General features: G+C 41.9%; 2 protein-coding genes across 2 annotated transcripts; one reads left to right on the plus strand and one right to left on the minus strand.

Moving 5' to 3' along the window:
* Positions 1-5,918: 5,918 nt before the first annotated feature.
* On the plus strand, positions 5,919-6,943 carry avpr2l (arginine vasopressin receptor 2, like; the record flags this gene model as incomplete). Its single annotated transcript, XM_080754281.1, has 3 exons — positions 5,919-6,281; positions 6,511-6,523; positions 6,870-6,943. 3 exons carry the CDS (start codon positions 5,919-5,921, stop codon positions 6,941-6,943), a joined length of 450 nt encoding a protein of 149 aa, XP_080610407.1.
* Positions 6,944-14,981: 8,038 nt separating this feature from the next.
* LOC308309282 (THAP domain-containing protein 5-like) lies at positions 14,982-19,328 on the minus strand. Its single transcript, XM_080754813.1, has 3 exons — positions 19,130-19,328; positions 18,267-18,453; positions 14,982-16,015 (listed from the first exon to the last, which is right to left on the minus strand). Exons 1-3 carry the CDS (start codon positions 19,225-19,227, stop codon positions 15,419-15,421), a joined length of 882 nt encoding a protein of 293 aa, XP_080610939.1. The 5' UTR covers positions 19,228-19,328; the 3' UTR covers positions 14,982-15,418.

Genomic DNA, 19,328 nt, shown 5'->3' on the forward strand with positions numbered 1-19,328 from the left:
ATGATAACGGGAAATAGAGAGGAAGTGACGTACCTTCTAAGTCCCTTCTTCTTCTTCTCTGAATGCATTGGCGTGGTTACAGCCAACGTTTCGTAACCTACAGTATACAATACATTTACAGGGGTCTTCAACGTTTTTCAGCCCAAGGAAGGACCCCTGAGAGAGAGATGAAAGCAGGGACCCCCTCTACAAAATTGTGTTTAAAACAGTTGATACATTTCATAGATAGCTTGACAGCTATGGAAGTTTTTTTGCAGCATCATGTTGGATTCACGTGTATTTTCAGACATTTAACCACTTAAACCGTCAATACTTAGTAAACTTGAGCGTTCACTTTACAGTTGGCTAATTTGTCTGCTCTTTTTTCCCTCTACACACCAAACCTCTTTGCCTGAAAATGTTTGGTTCTCCTCAATAGTAATGCTATCAACTATCTACCTGTTGAAGACCCCTGGCTGCAATACAATAATGTCCACCCAAGGTGACGATCCTGAGTACTGTTTTGAGCCGTGCTCCTGGAAGGGGCTAAACTCCAGCATCTGGCCTTGTCCAAAGTTTGTTGTACACCCTGGGTCACATTGGCCAAGCTTTGCATCTCGCAAAGCTACATCTTTGAGCGCCCAAAGTTTGTTGTAAACTCAGGGTCACATTGGCCAAGCTTCGCAGGACGCTTTATTAAATTAACTCATAAATAGCACCGCTCACTTCACACCTGGTGTGATTTTTGTATTTAGTCTATGTGAAGTTAGTGCGTTAATAACAGTAGAAATGGCCTTATTTACACAGTAAGTTGTCAAAATATAAAGATTAAAATAAGGTATGATTGATTGATTGTTTGTTTGATTGATTGATTGATTGATTGATTGATTGAATACTTTATTAGCAGTTTGCATAGGAAAAGCACAGGACTGTACAGTTCAGAAACAAAGTCTACTAATAGGACTTAAACCCAAGAAAGCACAATGGCTTGTTTACATTGGGGTCCTTTTGTTGGAAGATGGATTGATTGATTGACTGACTGAATACTTTATTATTCAGAAATGAGACATGTAGGCTAAAAGGATAACACCAAAAAATCCTGGGGACTCCATTGTGGTCCTAAATAGAAACTGCATTGTATACAATGTGCAATACACTGTACATAGAGGCAGCATTTACGATCCGTCTTGCATTTATAGCAACAAGTATATTCATTCAGCACCATGGAGAGCAACCTTTGACACAGACTTCAAATGCACTGTTTGTGAGTGATACTAAAAATAATGTTTATTGTCCCAGAAGGGATATTTGTCAAAAAACAACGGAAACATGTCATTAGGTCGAACACCCTTTGGATCGACCACCAAACTCGGACCCAAACCAGCAGTTTGTACACCAAGGGATTTGGTGTACAGGGAGAAAAGCAGAGGGCCAAGTACGGATCCCTGGGGGACTCCCGTTTGGAGGGTTCGGGGGGATGAAAGCAAACCTTTCCATGAGACCTGGTAGGTCCGGTCCGATAGGTAGAAGGAGAACCACTTTAGTGCCGTCCCGGTGATGCCTAGGTCAGCAAGGGTGTCCAGGAGCAGCTGATGATTCACTGTGTCGAATGCCGCTGAAAGATCCAGAAGAATCAGGACTGCAGAGTGGGAGGCAGCCTGGGCAGCATGGAGTGCTTCTGTGACTGCTAGGAGTGCCGTTTCTGTGGAATGGGCCGGTTTAAAACCTGACTGGTTGGGATCCAGCAGGTTGTTCTGTGAGAGATGGAGAGAAAGCTGGTTAGAGACCACACGTTCAAGGGTTTTTGAAAGAAAGGATAGGAGGGATACCGGTCTGTAGTTCTTGACGTCCAAGGGGTCAAGAGTTGGTTTCTTGAGGAGTGGTGATACTCTGGCTGCCTTAAAGGCAGATGGGACACAGCCTGAAGTTACAGAGCTGTTGATGATTGCGGTTATGAAGGGAAGTAGGTCAGGTGCAATCGTCTGGATTTAAAATGGCAATAGTTTGTGGCCTACTGCAGAGGTCTTCAACAGGGGGTCTGGGACCCCTAGGGGGTCCTCAGAGTTACTACAGGGGGTCCTCCAAATCTTTGTGAGATAGAAACCTTTTTTATATTAACCACTTGAACCCTAGCATCCATATTCTGAGAACATAAGCCAAAAATATTTTCGGCAAGGGGTTTGGTGTAGAGGGGAAAAAGAGCAGACCAAGTACAGAGTGAAAGGTTACGTTTATTAAGTATCGACGGTTCAAGTGGTTAAATATCTGAAAACACAAATTGACATGAGTCCAAAATACACTGATGATCGTGCTGTCAAACGGTGAAACTATATGGAATATATGAAAAGGTTGTGGTGGTCCCTGCTTCATCTCTCTCTCAACTAAGGGGTCCTTGGCTTGAAAACGTTGAAGACCCCTGGCCTACTGTATATATAAGCTTCATGAAACGGGAGACACCATGTTGTTGAGTGGTTATTTTGACACTTGCTTTGGCAATGTAAACATATGTTTTTTCATGCCAATAGAACTCAATTGAATTGAATTGAATTGAATTGAATTGAATTGAATTGACTGAAAAGTGTGGGCCAACTCGTTTCCTGTCAGTCTCAATTAGCTATGAGGGCCATGACAAATAACAAGTATGTAAGTAAATACATAAATGTGAAGGCAATGCAATCCATTCCACATGACCTCATCCTGGTTTATTTTATGTTTCTCCCTCCCTGTTTCAAAAATGTCTAATGCTTTATTGCCATGATAAAATATGTTTTACATTGCCAAAGCATAAATATAACATAAAACAAGTCATTAAGTAAATAACATCGGTCGCCAGTGGGTCAGGGGTAGAGTGGCCGGTAGAGCGGCTGGATGGAGAACTGCAAGGTTCCCAGTTCGATCCCGATGAAGTGATTCAAATTCTTTATATATTATATGTTCTATCTAATCCCAGCTTCTATCTAATCCCAGCTGCCTATTTCTCACTTCCCATTTTCTTTTACATCATGGGATGACTAGGCCAAATCCGAACACACACAAGTTGTGTGTTACATAAGAAGACCTCTTGAAATTGCATATGCCCTCACTTACAGTATGTAACTTTTATGGTAGCCTACTTCAGGGCTGCCAGAACCAAAGGAGCGAAGGATGATTAGGGGATGGTTGTGTCTGTAATGGTGACTGAGTACAGTTCCACCATGCTGCAGATAGCTGCAGTTACCTAGTTGCCATGCCAAGGGGTCTATGGCAGTGGTGTAAAGTAACTAAGTATATTTACCCAAGTAGTCCTACTGTACTTAGGTAAAATGTTGGTTTATTTAGTAGTTTTCTTTTTTTTTGTTTTTACAATGTTCAATACTTTTAGTTCTACTCCACTACACCACAGACTACAGAGGCAAATATTGTACTTTTTACTGCAATAATATGAAAACTAGTTACTAGTTACTTTGTAGATTTTGATAATTATTATTACAAAACATAGTCTACATTACCCACTTACGTCCTATTGCGTCAAGCAAGATTGTAGATCTGCTATTTTCAAAAGGTTTGTATGCATTTGAAAACGTGTGAAATGGTACATTAGCCTATGTGTAATGAGTACTTTTACTTTTGGTACTTTAAGTGTATTTTGATGCCAATCCTCTGTTACTCAAGCCCATTTTGAACAGACTTTTACTTGTAACTGAGTATCTCTACTTTGAGGTATTGATGGTTGACTTGATACTTAAAGGACAACTTTTATATTTTAGATTGTAATTAGAGAAAAGAAAAGATGAGTGTTAAAATGTTTTCATTTACTGCTTTGCATGCCCCCAACCACTGAACCATAGTTGTCCTTTCAGCAAAATAATCAGAGTACTTCTTCCACCACTGCCAAAGGTTAGGTTAGGTACGGTTGGGCCTGCATCAGCTCTTCTAACATAATCCCATCACAACTGAAATTCCTATTTCCTTTAGAGCGCTCTCCATATCAATTAATTAACCACATTCTGTTTTCAATTAACCTATTTTTCTCTGACAGGCTGGATATCATGGTTAACAAGCAGAACGTGCATATATTCGGACATGCATCTGAATTTCTGAACTATAACCATTTATGGATGGTTTGAACTTCTGATTGCAGCAGTATAGAACCACTTTCAGTGGCCACTATAGAGGCTTTTTGACAAATTTGAAGTACTTTTCTGGAGTATTTACAATTTTCTATAATTTTACTTCTACTCCACTACACCTCAGAGAAAAATATTGTACTTTACCACTACATCTACAATTATAAAAATGTGGCTATTTGAAAATAGCCGATCTAGCTTGTAGATCTGATATTTTCAAAATACTTTTTATACATTTTAAACAATGATAACTTGTGAAATGGGACCTTAAAGGGACTACACCATGAATTTTCATTTTTCAAAATGTTATGTATTTTTTTATGTCCCACCAGCACGTTCTATCCTCACAAAGTCCTATTTCTGACCATTGTGTCTTTCTCAGTTTATGGGCAGATCTATGTGAGCAGGTCTCAGAACGGGCTGTCTGATTTTAGGTCCGATTGTGACATCACAACCGAGTATTTCTACATGATGGTATTGATACTTTTTGAGTACTTTTTCCACCACGTTTTGCCAGAAGCTCTATGTAGACCTTGTCCAGGTTAAAGGTGTCCTTTTTTTGCGATTATTTGATTGAATACTTTATCGATTCATCAAATTATTATATTTTATTATATTATATTATTATGATCGATTATTGTTTTTAATTGATTACATTGATTTGTTTAATTAACTGTTGCATGGCACCTCTTTGAACAGTTAGGCTGCAGGTAGCCTACTTGTCCACTGATCAGAGCACATGCCAGGCTTATAAATTTGTTTTATTTGAATATTTAGATTAAAGACACAACACAACAATAAGTGGCAGTTAATTTAAATCATGTTAAATAGAATGTTGACTATTTCGGATCCAAAACTCATAAACATGCTTATGTTTACATTACAATAATCATTACACATTATTATGAAACACTCTATAATAGCCTAACGTATAGCCCACGTCTATGATCAATAAATGCAATGTAATAATTGGCTTATAACACTCACAGGTAGGCACTATGCATGCAGGTATAAGCAATCAAGTCAAATCAATCAAATCACATTATAAAGCCCAATGACTCCAGTCAAAGTATCATAAATAATACAATCACTCACTGACGTTTTGCTTTGGCCAGGATCAGTTACATTATAATCACTGTAGCCTATAATGCAATATAGCAAGTGTCACCCAAGATGTTCTAAACACCTCAGAGGTGTCAGTAAAATCCTCAGTGAAGTAAATGAGAATTTGATTTTACAGTGCACTCAACCTAGGTTGGTGCACTTGCGTACAGTATTCTATGCTCCTTGGACCTTGCCTTGGTGTCAGACCGTCACCATTGGTGCACCAAAGCACTTGTTGCTGACGGAGGAGGAGGGTAGTCTGAGCCTGCTGCAATCACGACAGGCTGAGTCATTACAATAAAACACGAGGGAATAAGACAAGCTGAGGGAGCAGCACCTGGCTGCAGACACTAGGGTCCTGTTGATGTCCACAGGAGACAGGAACATCAACAAGTGGCAGGAAGTGACCTCACAGTGTCAAGTGACTTCATGCCGCTTGTGGAGGTCACGTGACGTCTCTGCCTTGCAGTCCAAGGCACTACAGTCCCTTTGAGCCGCATTGTCGCTATGTGTACATGTTATCTTTTATCTTTTAGACAACCCAACTCTACCCCCTAACCCTAAACAGAACCTCCATGGGGTAGAGCAAGAAAGAGGTGTGAGGTCACTTCCTGCCACTTGTTGATGTTCCTGTCTCCCGTGGACATCAACAGGACCCTAGTGTCTGCAGGCAGGTAGTCTTGAGCTGAGGGGGGTTCATTATTGTCTTGCATCGGAAAAAAGGGGGAAATGGACACTCGTAAGAATTGCACGGCTAAGCCTAATGGCACTGGGGAGGATGGTGTGGGCGCGTACGGGCGCTTTGCGCACATCAAAGTGGGAGTTTTGGGTCTCATCTTTCTGCTCGCCACGTGCGGGAACTTGTTCATCCTGTGCGTCCTCTGGAGGAAACGCAAGAGGAGCACCAGGACCCAGCTGTTCCTGCTGCACCTGAGCCTGGCCGACCTGGTGGTCGCCTTCTTCCAGGTCCTGCCGCAGCTCTGCATCGAGATTACGCACAGGTTCCGGGGCAACGACCTCGCGTGCCGCTCGATGAAATACCTCCAGGTGGTCGGGATGTTCGCGTCCACGTACGTGATCGAAACCGTCAGGGTAAGTTTACTAAAATCATTTTTTTGTGCAAAAACCCAAAAATATGATTGAACTCAAGTCCCCATGGCGTGAGTAATCAATAGAAAAAAGTCATTTTGGGTGTGAATTTCTCAGGCGCACGCTTGCCCATTTCAGCCAATCAGGGGAGAGTATAGGTTACCCATGTATCAGCTTCAATTTTATGTTCCAGTGTGTTCCAGTTCCAATTGTCTTTGTGTTTATCCTGTAGGGCAGGCTATCCTGTGTGAGTTATCTCTCCCCTGATTGGATAAAATTGGTATCCCGACCTGAAAATGCATTTTCTGATTAAAGAGCTGTTACTGAACAAACACACTTAACAGTCATATCATGTGCACTCACAACATGGAGCTATTTAACACTTATTGTAACACACACACACACACACACACACACACACACACACACACACACACACACACCCACACACACACACACACACACACACACACACACACACACACACACACACACAATAAAATAATATTTGACCAAATAGGCTACTGCCAAAATCTCTATCTCTCTCTCTCTCTCTCTGAGTCTCTCTCTCTGTCTCTCTCTCTACCCCAGGTCCACTGTTTGTCATCATTATGTTGCTGGCCAGTCTCAACAGCTGCACCAATCCTTGGATCTATCTATACTAGAGTTGAAACAGCAGAAATTGGAAGCTTCAAAACCCACAATATGAGACAAAGTTGTCAAATGCCCGGAGGCAGGAACTACAAATTGCTTTTTGCCTGGGACTGATCAGCAATTAAAACTGACTGTAACCGAGCTGTTCTAGCCACAAACCTTGGCATGGCAGTCACAATAATTTTCATGATTAAACCACAGTCATAATGCATGTTGATTGTCTAATTAAATCCACCAAATAGAAAATAGAAAACTTGAAAACTATTAAAAATACATGAGCAACATTCACACCACCATCTATACCCACTGCCTGGCCACTGTTGACATGCCTTCGAGCAAGGCACTCGACCCCCAACTGCTCCAGTGGGGCTGCTCAGTGGCCAACAGTATGAAACAGTGGTCATGCTGGACAGCTCCCATGTGAGGATGTGTGTGACTGAGTGTCAGGACTCCTGACTTTGCTGATATACTGTTACTGTATATAAGTCATTCGGTGCTTAAAGCACCGCTTCTGGCGGTCAACATGGATGAAATAGAACGATAGTTACTGAATGCCCGCCAGAGCACTCTGTCACTCAGAATCCTTGTGTTCTCATGCAGATTCTGTGGGAAAATGATCTTCATGATGACACCAGGAGAGACATACTCTCTCTGTTTGTCCGGGGGTCACGGGTGACATTGTTGGTATGAATAACACTGGATCTGCACATGCTTTTTTGCGTTGGAGTTTGTTCCCCACCTGGCTGTCATCTGTGGCAATTCACTTTAACTCACTTTACAAAGACAGGTATATATTGGATTCAAAGGGGTTAAATGAGGAATTGATGGTTTGTTGTGGGATTTTAGTGTCCCCAACTCCTTGTAATATACTGTAATTCTTTCGTGATGTATTTTGTTATTTGGTGATGACGAGACAAAGCTGTATTCATGTCTTAATGATCAGCCAGCTACAGTATTACACGGTATAGGCCATTCCGTGTCAGTGCGGTAAGAAATGCTGACGAAAGGCCAACAGGTCAAAACGTGCCCGTCATTGATTTATGTTGCGGGTCTTATTAAAGACTTTTAAACTGTGTTCATGAGTGCGAATGGTTCCTTTGTTGTTCATGTCATATCTATAATGATTGATTAGGCTTGAGTCTGCTCAGAGGCCCCTATTAGACGAAAACGCGGTTCACTGTAAACGTAATGGTTTATATTCGTTTGTGGGGGGTCATTTAGACGAAAATGGCGTCTTCGGGGGGTGAAACCGTAACAAAGTGAACCCCCCTCTGAAAGTGGAATAGGTAAAAACGCTTTGTATCTCCCGCTTTCATCTAAATACCGTAAACGCAGCAAACCACTGAAAATGATAAGATGTGGGACGTCCTAGGGCTGTCCCAGTGGTGTAAACTAAAGTAACTATTAAGTACATTTATTTGCTAACGTTAGCCCTAATTTATACCATAGCTATTTGAAAATAGCCGATCTACAAGCTCACAACAACGCGTCGCGGTGCTTGTGAAAATAGCCGATCTACAAGCTCACAGCGCGTCGCGGTGCGTTGTGATAATAGCCGATCTAAAAGCTCACAACGCGTCGCGGTGCGTTGTGAAAATAGCCGACCTACAAGCTCACAAGTTGTGAAAATAGCAGACAACTGCAAAAATAGCCGACGCTGAAAATAGCGACAGTAGCCTATAATGTTTATCATGACACGATCCAACATCTATAGCTCGTCGCCGTCTGTATGTAATCATCATCATCCCCTCCTTAAGCTGCAGTAAAGGCATTGACTCCAGTCCTCTGTGTTGAAACGAAACGTGAAGTGAACGCCTTTTTCTGTATCGTATAATATAGTTCCGTTCAACGGAACCCTGTCCCCCCCCCTCCCAGTAAACTGTGGAGTACCTCAAGGGAGTATACTAGGACCACTGTTGTTCTTAATATACGTAAACGACATGTCATCTGCTTGTGACTGCAATCTGTTTCTGTTCGCGGATGACTCGGCTCTCCTAGTCTCAGGCAGAGACATTTTGCAGGTTGAAAAGGCCCTTAACTGTGAACTTAACAAGATCTGCACCTGGCTCAATGACAACAGACTCTCAATTCACCTAGGCAAAACTGAATGTATCCTCTTTGGATCTAGTCAGAAACTTAGCCTAGTTGAGAACTTCACAATTAAAGTAGGTGACACTGTGATAGAAAGAAAAAACCACATCTGCTACCTGGGTTGCATCCTGGAGGCTAACCTATCCAGTGAAAAAATGACCACCAAGGTAATCAATAAAGTCAATCAACGAATTCGCTTCTTGCAAAGAGTTGCCCCACTGATCAATATTAAATCCCGAAAGACACTAGGAGGTGCTCTTATTGGGCCCCTCATTGATTACGGAGTCCTTGTCTGGTATCGCGACGCCCCAGCTGCCTTAAAGCTAAAGCTCCAAACAGCCCAAAACAAACTAATTAGGGTTGTGCTTGGTCTCCCTCCTCTGACCCACCTTACCGAGCATCACCACGAAAGCGTGGGGTGGCTCAAAGTAGCTGACAGAGTACAGCATCTTGCAATGGGCCTGGTGTACAAGATACACTACACCTCCAAGATTCCCATGTACCTGACAAACTACTTCTTAAAGGTCAAGGATGTTCACGATCATAACACCAGAGGCAGCTCCACTAATCATCATCAGCGTAGATTTAACACTAAACAAGGCGCTAACTCGTTCTCCTGCTATACCATCAACATGTGGAACGCCCTTCCACAAGCCCTAAAGGAGAGCAAATCCCTAGCCTCCTTCAAAATTGGTATGAAAAGTCACCTTCAGACAGCAGCTACCCGTGACTTGTAAATAGACTAAGCCCCCATGCTCCCCCCCCCCCTTTTTTCTTTGTATTCTGCCTTTTGTATTTGATGTTATGCTTTTGAAACTGATATTATCCTAGATAAAGTACTATGTTCTATCCGTCTGTCTTTCAATGTTATATGAGATACTTAAAGTGTGGTTCCTGTGGAAATAAGCCTCGGCTTTCTAGGATCTCCTTTTAGTTGACCTTGTACCAGTGATTTGTACTGTCATGAAACTGTCCTTTTTTCTATTGCAAACTTCTAATAAATTCTTCAATCAATCAAAGATGTGTATGGTACATGTGTCTGTTCCGACCGTCTGGAACACACTTTTAGCCAGCCAGCCAGTCTGCCTGTGCTGCCTGGTAGGCGAGGTTAGTGCTGTGTGACGGCAGTGCATTGTGTTGACTGACTGAGGAGGACTTCTTTGCTGGCTGCTAGGAAGTAGAACCAGAGCAGTATAATCAGAGAGTGGTGTCACCGCGGGGTCAGAAACAGCGTTGGTCACGTGGTTCATTGTCACTTTACACCTCATAGACTTCAATGCATTTTGTGAAGTGAACGGGAGTGACGCAACTCTCCATTCTAGGGCTCTGAGTAGAACGGAACTTGGGCAGTGCGGTCATGGAGACATGCGCCACCTAGCGACCTGGCATGCAAATTACCGCGTTTAGGGACAAATTGCGTTTTCATCTAAAGACCACATAAAAAATGAAAACTAAACGGCTCTTAGCCGTTTATAGTGAAGCCTGTTTTCGTCTAATAGAGTGTTACTGCTATAGCCCCAGTCTCCAGTCAGTGCACCATCCAGTATGCAGAAATCCATGGTTCCCATTAGTGCAAATTTAGTTTTTTCACGAAAACGAAATAAAAACTAAGCTATGATGGCTAAACTAACACTAAATGTATATAAATATATTGACTATGTCATCAAACAAAGAGAGGGACTAGTGGAGAAGAGATCCAGTAGAACTAAAAGACAATCATTTTATGCTTAGTTGCGCTCTGGAAATAGCCGATCAACCAAGTGATAAATCAGCCATTGCAACGCCATCAAAGGCCTGCCAAAATACATTTTAGTCGAGAAAATCGAGTGTGGATTTAGTCGACTAAAACCTTATGCTATTTAGTCGACTAAAACTGGCCTAAAACTAAAACATTTCAGATCACTAAAATATGACTAAAACTAAATAAACTAGACCAGGTCACCTGGTTCTGCCAGACCCGCAATGAAAATCAGAATGCAAGGAAGGGGGGAACACACAGGATTGTATAGGCTGAGCAGCTGGAAATGTTTCTGAGCTTGTAGATGGGCTGAGGAATTTATAGTGTCAGCAGCTCGTCAGCCAACTCAACTCAGCTGGTCCTGTACAGGTGACGGCACTCAAGGCAATCAGCCGAGCAAGGGAAGGGAGGGGCAGATGAGCAGTCAGAGGCAAACACAGGCACACTGAGGAAAAGAGGGACCGACCGACCGACCGACAGACCGACAAAGCCTTTTGTAGGCCGACCCCCTGGGTCTGGCAACAATGTCTGTCAAAATTAACGCTGGTTCCTATGATGCGGTTTCCCTTGCTTCCCCCGCTCACCTGTTGTCTCCCATGCTGACCGTTCTATTACCAGTCCAGACTCCCAGCCGACCGTCCTCACCGATGCCCTTTCTGTAGTTCTTTTTCTTCGTCCCTGCTGACCCCCCGCCTGAAGCCCTTTTGCATCAAACAGCTTACTTGAGTTAAAGGGGAAAACCACCCACTATGTCATTAATATACCTTAGAGGAGTTGTGTGGAAATAAAAAAAAAGTACTCCCGTCCCCCCCCTTCTGTGTTGCCTAGAACTGGAAGATTGATTTGGGTGTTTGTATTGTAAAGTACACCGGTGTGATGTCATCTCGGTGTACTCTACAATACAAACCCCAAAATCAATCCTCAAGTTCTAGGCAACACAGAAGGGGGGGAACTTTTTATTTTATTTCCTCCTCTAAGGTGTATTAATGACATAGTTCAATATTGAAAATGGGTGGTTTTCCCCTTTAAGAGACACACTTCAATCACAAACGCAATTATTACTTGACTGGATATGTGAGAATAGACTTACAGCACTGTTGATAATCAGCTGTGCCTATCACTCGACACTCGAAGACTCAGATATTGAACATCATTCAATCGATCAATCAGTTTATTTATTTAGCCAATTTCATACAGGTGCTACGTTTAAAAATAAACATGGGTTCAAGAGGCACATTTGCTTGGTGTCTCACTCGATGGACAGTTAATATGGGAGAAACACATTGGAAATATTGTAATAAAAAAAAAAAATAGGTGGAGGAATATCATGCATTAGAAGGTGTTCTCCAAGACCTTGATTTCTGCTCTGCAATATGGTCAGGTTGAGAACCACTACTCCACTCTTGGCATGGATTTGCTCCTGAGGACCCAGACATAATGCAGTCAGAGATGCCCTGTAGACAGAGAATGAAGTCTGGTCATTATTAGTGGTCCTTCAGTTCTCGGAAGCAGACATTAGCCAGGTTTTATCGCTGGGGTAATACGATAACATCTGGTTATCTAATGTCACCCAGGTGTTTGTTTACGCGACACAGGGCCCCCAAGAGTCATTTCATCATATGTTATGCATGAATCAATTCATAAGCAAACACTACTTGGTAATTAATTCCTTCTTAAACCAAATCTGCTCTCACTGCAGCCCAGTCATGTTCTCCTCAATAAACAATATGGCATTAACAAAACTCTCCCTTTTTCCTACTAGCCAAAAAAAAGAAAAGCAAAAGCAAAAAGGGTTCATGTACTCATTATGTGTCCTAGCAGAATTAATTCTATGTTGCTGCATAAGTGCATAAACAAAGATGCCTATTTGAATAATTATTAATTATGCAGGCCTAGTCTACAGTACATGGAGGTGGAACACATGATCACTTCCACCGTCTGCTTGTAGCATACGGCACAATTTATAATTTAGGCATTTAGTAGACGCTCTTAACCAGAGTGACTTACAATAAGCACGGTAAACACACACACCCACACCCACACACACACACACACACACACACACACACACACACACACACACACAGAGTGGAGTCTGAAGAGGTGAGTCTTCAGATTACGGTTACAATTGGTCTGCAGTTCTGACTGCAATGGGAGTTTGTTCCACAGTTTGGGAGCCAGGAGGGAGAAGAGTCTGGGACATGTGGAGCATTGTCCCGGGTGTTTTTAGGGAAGGTTGGGTTCAGACAGCTTCCCTGTGTTGGCTGATCTGAGTGACCGCACACACATATCTTCTCTTTTGGGGGTCCCTGACACAAAGCATATTCGGAAGTGTATTCTGTGGCCACATACATATGATAATGGGGGTCTTTGGTATGAAAAGGTTTGAGAAGGTTACTAATTTAGTGTCATTTAAAGTTAACTGCTTTATTCCTGTCCAAATAATAATAATAACAAAAATTGATTTGATTAAAATCAAGAATCTTTTATGATTCATTAAATCTATTAGCTAGATTAACAGTAACGCTAGCACCCCTATGGTATTAACCTGCAGCCTGTTATGGGGCAGACAGCTAGACTTCACTGGTAGCCTTAAGTCAACCCAGAATTCTAGGGGTGAGGCATTACATTTAGTTTGACCCGGTTCCACAGATGAATATAGTCGATCTACAAGCTCAAAAGCCTTGCAATTTTCTAAATGTTTGCCTCTTTTTTATTTTTTTTGACAATTTGGCATTCAACAATTTTTATAGTATAGTTTGTTGATAGCTTTATTTATGTATTAGGTGGCCACAGACCCCCATCTGAAAATGACACCCAGAAGATGTGTGTAAAAATATAAAATACAAAATAGCAGATGTACAAGCTTGCAGCACGGCACAAAGTGAACACACCGTGATCTTGTATGTCTGCTATTCTTGAAAACCACTGTTCTAAACCACTTCTAAATCCAGAAAAAAACATATATTGCTAGATAGATACTGTAGCTAAAATCTAAAATGATAAAGATGCTTTCCCAGTATTAATGGGTAAAATAAATGTGTTACCATATTGACAATCTGGGAACCCATCGTCAAAGAAGAAAGGGCGACACCTATCGGTCGGCCTCTCTAGCGTAGCGTTCTCTGAGGCTGTTCTTGAGAGACTACCATATTGATGATCTGAATAGTAAACACAATATGCCATCAACCTGGTACACCAGACCATTGGCGATGAATTTAATACATGGGGCCACAATGGAAACAAGTTCCCAAGGACTTTTTCGTTTAATGTCTTACTGTACCACGTGCTGTTTACAATTCTGACTAATAATAAAGAATTCAATCAATTCATCAAAAAGATAATACACAAAATACATTACATTGTTGCTGTCGTGTGGAAATCTCATATTCAAAAGATACTTAATTTTCAGGATTCAAATAAAAAAATTGCTAAAATTGACGATCTACAAGTTCAAAGCGCATTGTGATGTGACACGCTTGAGCTTGTAGATCGTCTATTTTTGCTACTTTTGTGTGACACTGTAGTATCACAAAATACATACATACAAAGTTAAAATACTGAAATATGATATTTCTGCTGGACAGCAATGATACAATACAACTAGTTTAACTGTATTAATGGCTTGACATTAAGATCATATATTACATTCATACAGAAACTTAGCTAAAAAGAGGAGATATGAGAGCATGAAAGTCAATGCCTCATTTGTTTGAAGATATTGTCATGTAGTGCCACCTTGTGGAGGTAAGCAGACAAAACAGTAACAGTTGTGATGTGATTTCAATAGGACATTATTATAATTACAAAGCTGTAGAAAACGGCACACTTCTTAAGATCCACTTACTGTATGTGTAATGATTTATTTGTGCTAATAAGTGGAAAGGAGGAAGTGGAATGTGGAGCTGCATAAGACAACAGGATAGGTGAATCATTTTTTAGTTTTACTTATGTGATTGGGTCTCAATAGCAACTAGAAAATGTCCCCGGTAGAGCACAGACCTCCACCAAGGTGACAGTTTGTCTATAAGGTTTTGCAACATGCCCTTTTGGCCAATAGAACTTCATGTGACCAGTTAATCAGTCCTTCCTGGGTCCACGATGAACCATTTTTGGTGTTATATCAATCTGTTCAGAAGTTACTGTAATGTGATTGTTTTACAACTGTCAAGAACCTTTTCAGCCAATGTTTTAATCAGTTCTTCCATGGCCCTTTCCACCCAATTTTGTGCAAATCTGTTTGTAACTGACAGACAGACAGACAGACAGACAGACAGACAGACAGACAGACAGACAAAAAGATAGTGGTGAAAAAACACTACTAGTTGGCAGAGTTAGTCTCGTGTAGTCAGACAAGTATTCCACAATCTCCAAATGCTACATGGAGTCTGGACTCTGGAACTACCCCTCCCGAAATCCGCTGGCATCTGTTCGTCATTTCAGTTCACAACAATACATTTTACACATTTTTTACATTTTATTTAATTAGTATTTCCATTTCTGCTAAGCAGCAAGCTATATAAGCTTAGATGGTTTTAGAATGTGGGAGGCAACATTCTGGCCACGTGAGACTATGGCAGAGGTAATACTGTAACTAGAAAACAAGTCCTCCTCTCCTTTCATTCAACAGTCCACAACTATCCCTGTAATTGCAATGTCAGAGCAATATAGATGATATACAATCTTCTAAAAGTTTCTGCTTTTCTTTAAAAACGGCACCATCCTTCTTCAGGTGAACGATCTCGCTCTCCAGAGCGCGGATCTTGGCCACGGTGGTCTCCTCCCGGTGGTCCAGCTCCAGGATCTTGCCGTGCAAGTTCAAAATCTTACTCCAGAGCTGTTCTCCGTCCGTGTCCGCCCTGCAGTACGAGTGCTCGTACACGGAGACGTGCTCTCCCTCGACGGGTCCCTGGTCCGCCGCCATGCAGTCTACGGCCTCGCCCTGCTCTTCGACTGGCTCAGCGGGAACAAAACGAACCTCGCCGCCCGAGAGCGGGCCGAGCGACTCGCAGCACAGCACGCTCACAGCGGCATCTGCCATCTCTTGAGGGAGGAGCTCCTCTCCTTGGCACGGGGTGCCGAGACCGAGACAGGACGTGCGGCTGTCACCCTGCACTTCACACGCGGCGCTCCGAGGCTCTGGCGTTAAGTGGATGAGCGGCCTCTTATTGGGTGGTGAATGGGTCGTGCTCAGCTCGGTGTCGGTACCACAGGTCCTGGGTTTGTTGGGCCTCTGGTTCTTTGTTTCACCTTCCTGAGGTACAATGAAGAGAATACATTCTATGAGTGTTGTTCTAGCTAGCTATAGATCAGTGGTTCTCAACCTTTTCAGGCCGCAACCCCCCACACCCTGACAAGCACTTGGAATTGTAGGAGCTGAGGCTGTTTGACTAGGTTCCAGAAATACAGTAAATAGTGAAAATAGCATTACATTGTGAGCTTGTAGATTGTCTATTTTTTCCCTCTTTCTTATATGATTTGAAAATGTGGCCAATGTTATAGTTTAATTTGTTGATTAATTTTGATACAGTAATAGTCTTTTTCTATTTAAAAAAATATATCTTAAAGATACCTTAAATTGTCACTTCACTGTCATCTGGGGACCTCTCCAATCGTGTGGCAACCCCCCTGGGGGTCCCGACCCACAGGTTGAGAACCACTGCTATAGATATATAGAGCTTTATTGTTCAGTTGCCATAGCAGCACCAATAGTAAGAACCACAGGACTGATGGAAACATCGAACAATGGAAACACATCTAAGCTTCAAGCTGCAGGTAAACACAGGAGTCATTGTCGTACGGTAGTAGAAAATAGGACACAAAATACCAAAAAGGCAATGTAAAGTCTGGTTTGGCCATCTGCACTTGGACCAAAGAGGATTTACTTAATGTATGAGCTATTAACACAACAGATATTAATTATGCATTAACGCAAAGTATCAATGCATGCGCAAATCAACCTAGGATGGATAAATACAATCTATCCATACAACAGGATAGAGACAAATTAATTGCTTTTCGTAACGTGACAGCTAGATATGGTCTGTATAATAGTAGCTAGGTATGGCTGCCGTGGGGGTGGAGAGACCTGTAGCACCGGCAGGTGTAATTATTCTGATTGCTGCTGAGAGCGTAACCACTCTATACTTATAGGAAATGGACTAAAATGGACTGGTAAATGGACTGCATTATATAGCACAAGTGCTTTACAATGTACTTGTCACACATTCACACATCGATGGCGGTGGAAACCATGCAAGGCACCAACCTGCTCATTGAGAGCAATTAGGGGTTCAGTGTCTTTCTTGCTCAAGGACACGCAGACAGGAGTGGGACTGAGTTACTAGGCTTTGGGCTCTTTGGGCTCTTTGGGCCCTAGTAACTAGGGCCCAAAGACCCAAAACCTTAGAAGGATTTGAAATATTTTCAAAAATAGCAGATCATCTACAAGCTCGCAGTGAGCTTGTATATCTGCTATTTTTCAATAGTTAAAGCACAACATAACGTGTAATAATGTGTTCCCAGTCTATATGGGTTAAACCCCTTCCCCCTATGAAGAACATTCATGGGTGGCCCGCAGTGAATCCTTGTTCCCAGGGCCCAGAATTTGGTGCGACACCCCTGGAGGAGCTAAATGTCATTAGGTAGAAGATTGAAAAACACCTGGACTTTTTGGCAAAAAAAATTACATTCTGATAGCCCAAGTTGTGCTGACTATGTATGTACATAACATTATTAAACATTACAGGGCAGATGTTTTATAAGCTATTTAACACAAGAATACCAGGTGAACCAAAATAATACATAATTTGGGGTGCGTAGCGTTGTTTCGACATCCCATTAGTCCAACTCTACCTAACCCTAACCCCTGTCGGACTAATGGGACATCAGACTGCCAAATAATGCCAAAAATTGCAGGATCTGGGAGGGTAAATAAATGTTCTATTGGGAGCTACAGTTTACGAACTTCCCTTTCCTTCAAAGTTCAAGTGGTCATATATTCTTTGTTGACAGGGGTCCACCAGCGGTCTATACCTGTTCCACTATACTTTCTTTCCAGCTCCACACTAAATCTCTTCTGTGAAAATAGGCCGTTTACATGGCATGCTCACAACACGTTGCAAGCAATGCATTGTGAGCGTGTTTTTTTTCGCTGACTGTTCACCTATTATTATATGCCCAGGACAGGAATGCTAGGGTTCATGTAAGAGGTAGGATTCAGCCTGACATTTAAGAACGAGCCATTTGGCACGTGGAACTGAAGCTGTGACGGATGCCGGGGAAGACTCTGGGAGCAATCAGAGGTTAAGTGGCCCGTTCAGCTTGACACTTCTGACACATTGCTGAGGGCTGGAATCGAACCTGGGGCCTCTCTAACCATTCAGCTATTATGCTCCAATGTTCAATGCCAAAACCACGGTTCAATTATGTTAACCGCAATTATTTGTATAATTAATCATCAAGTAAAATTAGTCATTACCGTGAAAGTCCTAAATGACACTTACATCCCGGACAGAAGGGAAAATGGTGGGGATGGCCGTGTTCTTCAGGTAGCGAATCCCCCAGCGGACGTTGAAGCAGTCTTCTGTGAAGTGCTCACTGCACAGGTACTGGTGTCGACTCGGTGCCCACTCATCTCGCTTCATGTTATCCACCCATTTCTGCAACCTGCCGTTATCTTGTAAGGGGAACCTGTAAGACAAATATATTGGAGTGGAAAAAGAAAGGCCGGTGTTTGACTATTTTATTTAGCTGTTAAAGGACCACTTCACCTTTTTTTTTTTTTTTTTACCTATCTTCATATGAATGGTCCTCACTAATACTCATAAGATGGCACTGTTTCTGTCTAGTCACATTTTGTGTCTCAGAGGAGGGCTGTGGACAGATCAGAGACGTACGGGTGACATCATCGGTAGGCAGGTTTGTCCATTTCAAACCAGATTTCAAACCTATTTTATTATAATTTGTATTATTGTTCATTAATGATCTGTTTCCATACTCCTGCATTAAAAAAATGTATCAGTTGAAATCTTGTCAGAGTTGTGAGGTTAGAAATAGGTCCTTTAAGAGTGTATAAAGTATGAGTCATTAATATGACATGTAATAAGATCAAGACGTAGGCTATTATTGTTAAGATTGATAATATTGTAGTTATCGTTTGAAAAGTTAAGTTAAAACAATATTTATGGGAGATTATTTTTTTCATCTCTATGCTGGAAAGCAGTAGAGAGATATTGGAGAGTGGAGACTAGCCTATAGAAATAAAAATGTGCTTTATTGATAGACAGACAGAGAACAGTATGTCGACATATCTGGGTGAAAATAACAAAACATGGACACAACAGAGGATGATAAAAGAGTAACGTACGGATAAAAGCTGATCCTCTTGTTTTCTTGTTTAGTAGCAGAAGACCCACCACGGTTTCTACAAACTTTCACTGCACAGTACCGAGGCATCTCTACCATCACACTACATGTAGGCTAATGAAACAGTACAACAACAAACACCTACCAACATCATCAACACACATTACACACACCGTCACAAATGCATGTACAAGCACACA

Source organism: Nannobrachium achirus (assembly GCF_963921795.1).
Source record: "Nannobrachium achirus genome assembly, chromosome: 23".
NCBI lineage: Eukaryota > Metazoa > Chordata > Actinopteri > Myctophiformes > Myctophidae > Nannobrachium > Nannobrachium achirus.

Excerpts from the sequence above, each read along its gene's own strand:
- LOC308309282 (XM_080754813.1), bottom strand. The coding sequence starts at position 19,227 with ATGGTAGAGATGCCTCGGTACTGTGCAGTGAAAGTTTGTAGAAACCGT. Across the intron at positions 18,454-19,129 it reads AAGAGGATCAGCTTTTATCC|GTTCCCCTTACAAGATAACG; the intron begins GTACGTTACTCT and ends TTTGTCTTACAG. Across the intron at positions 16,016-18,266 it reads TTTTCCCTTCTGTCCGGGAT|GAAGGTGAAACAAAGAACCA; the intron begins GTAAGTGTCATT and ends ATTGTACCTCAG.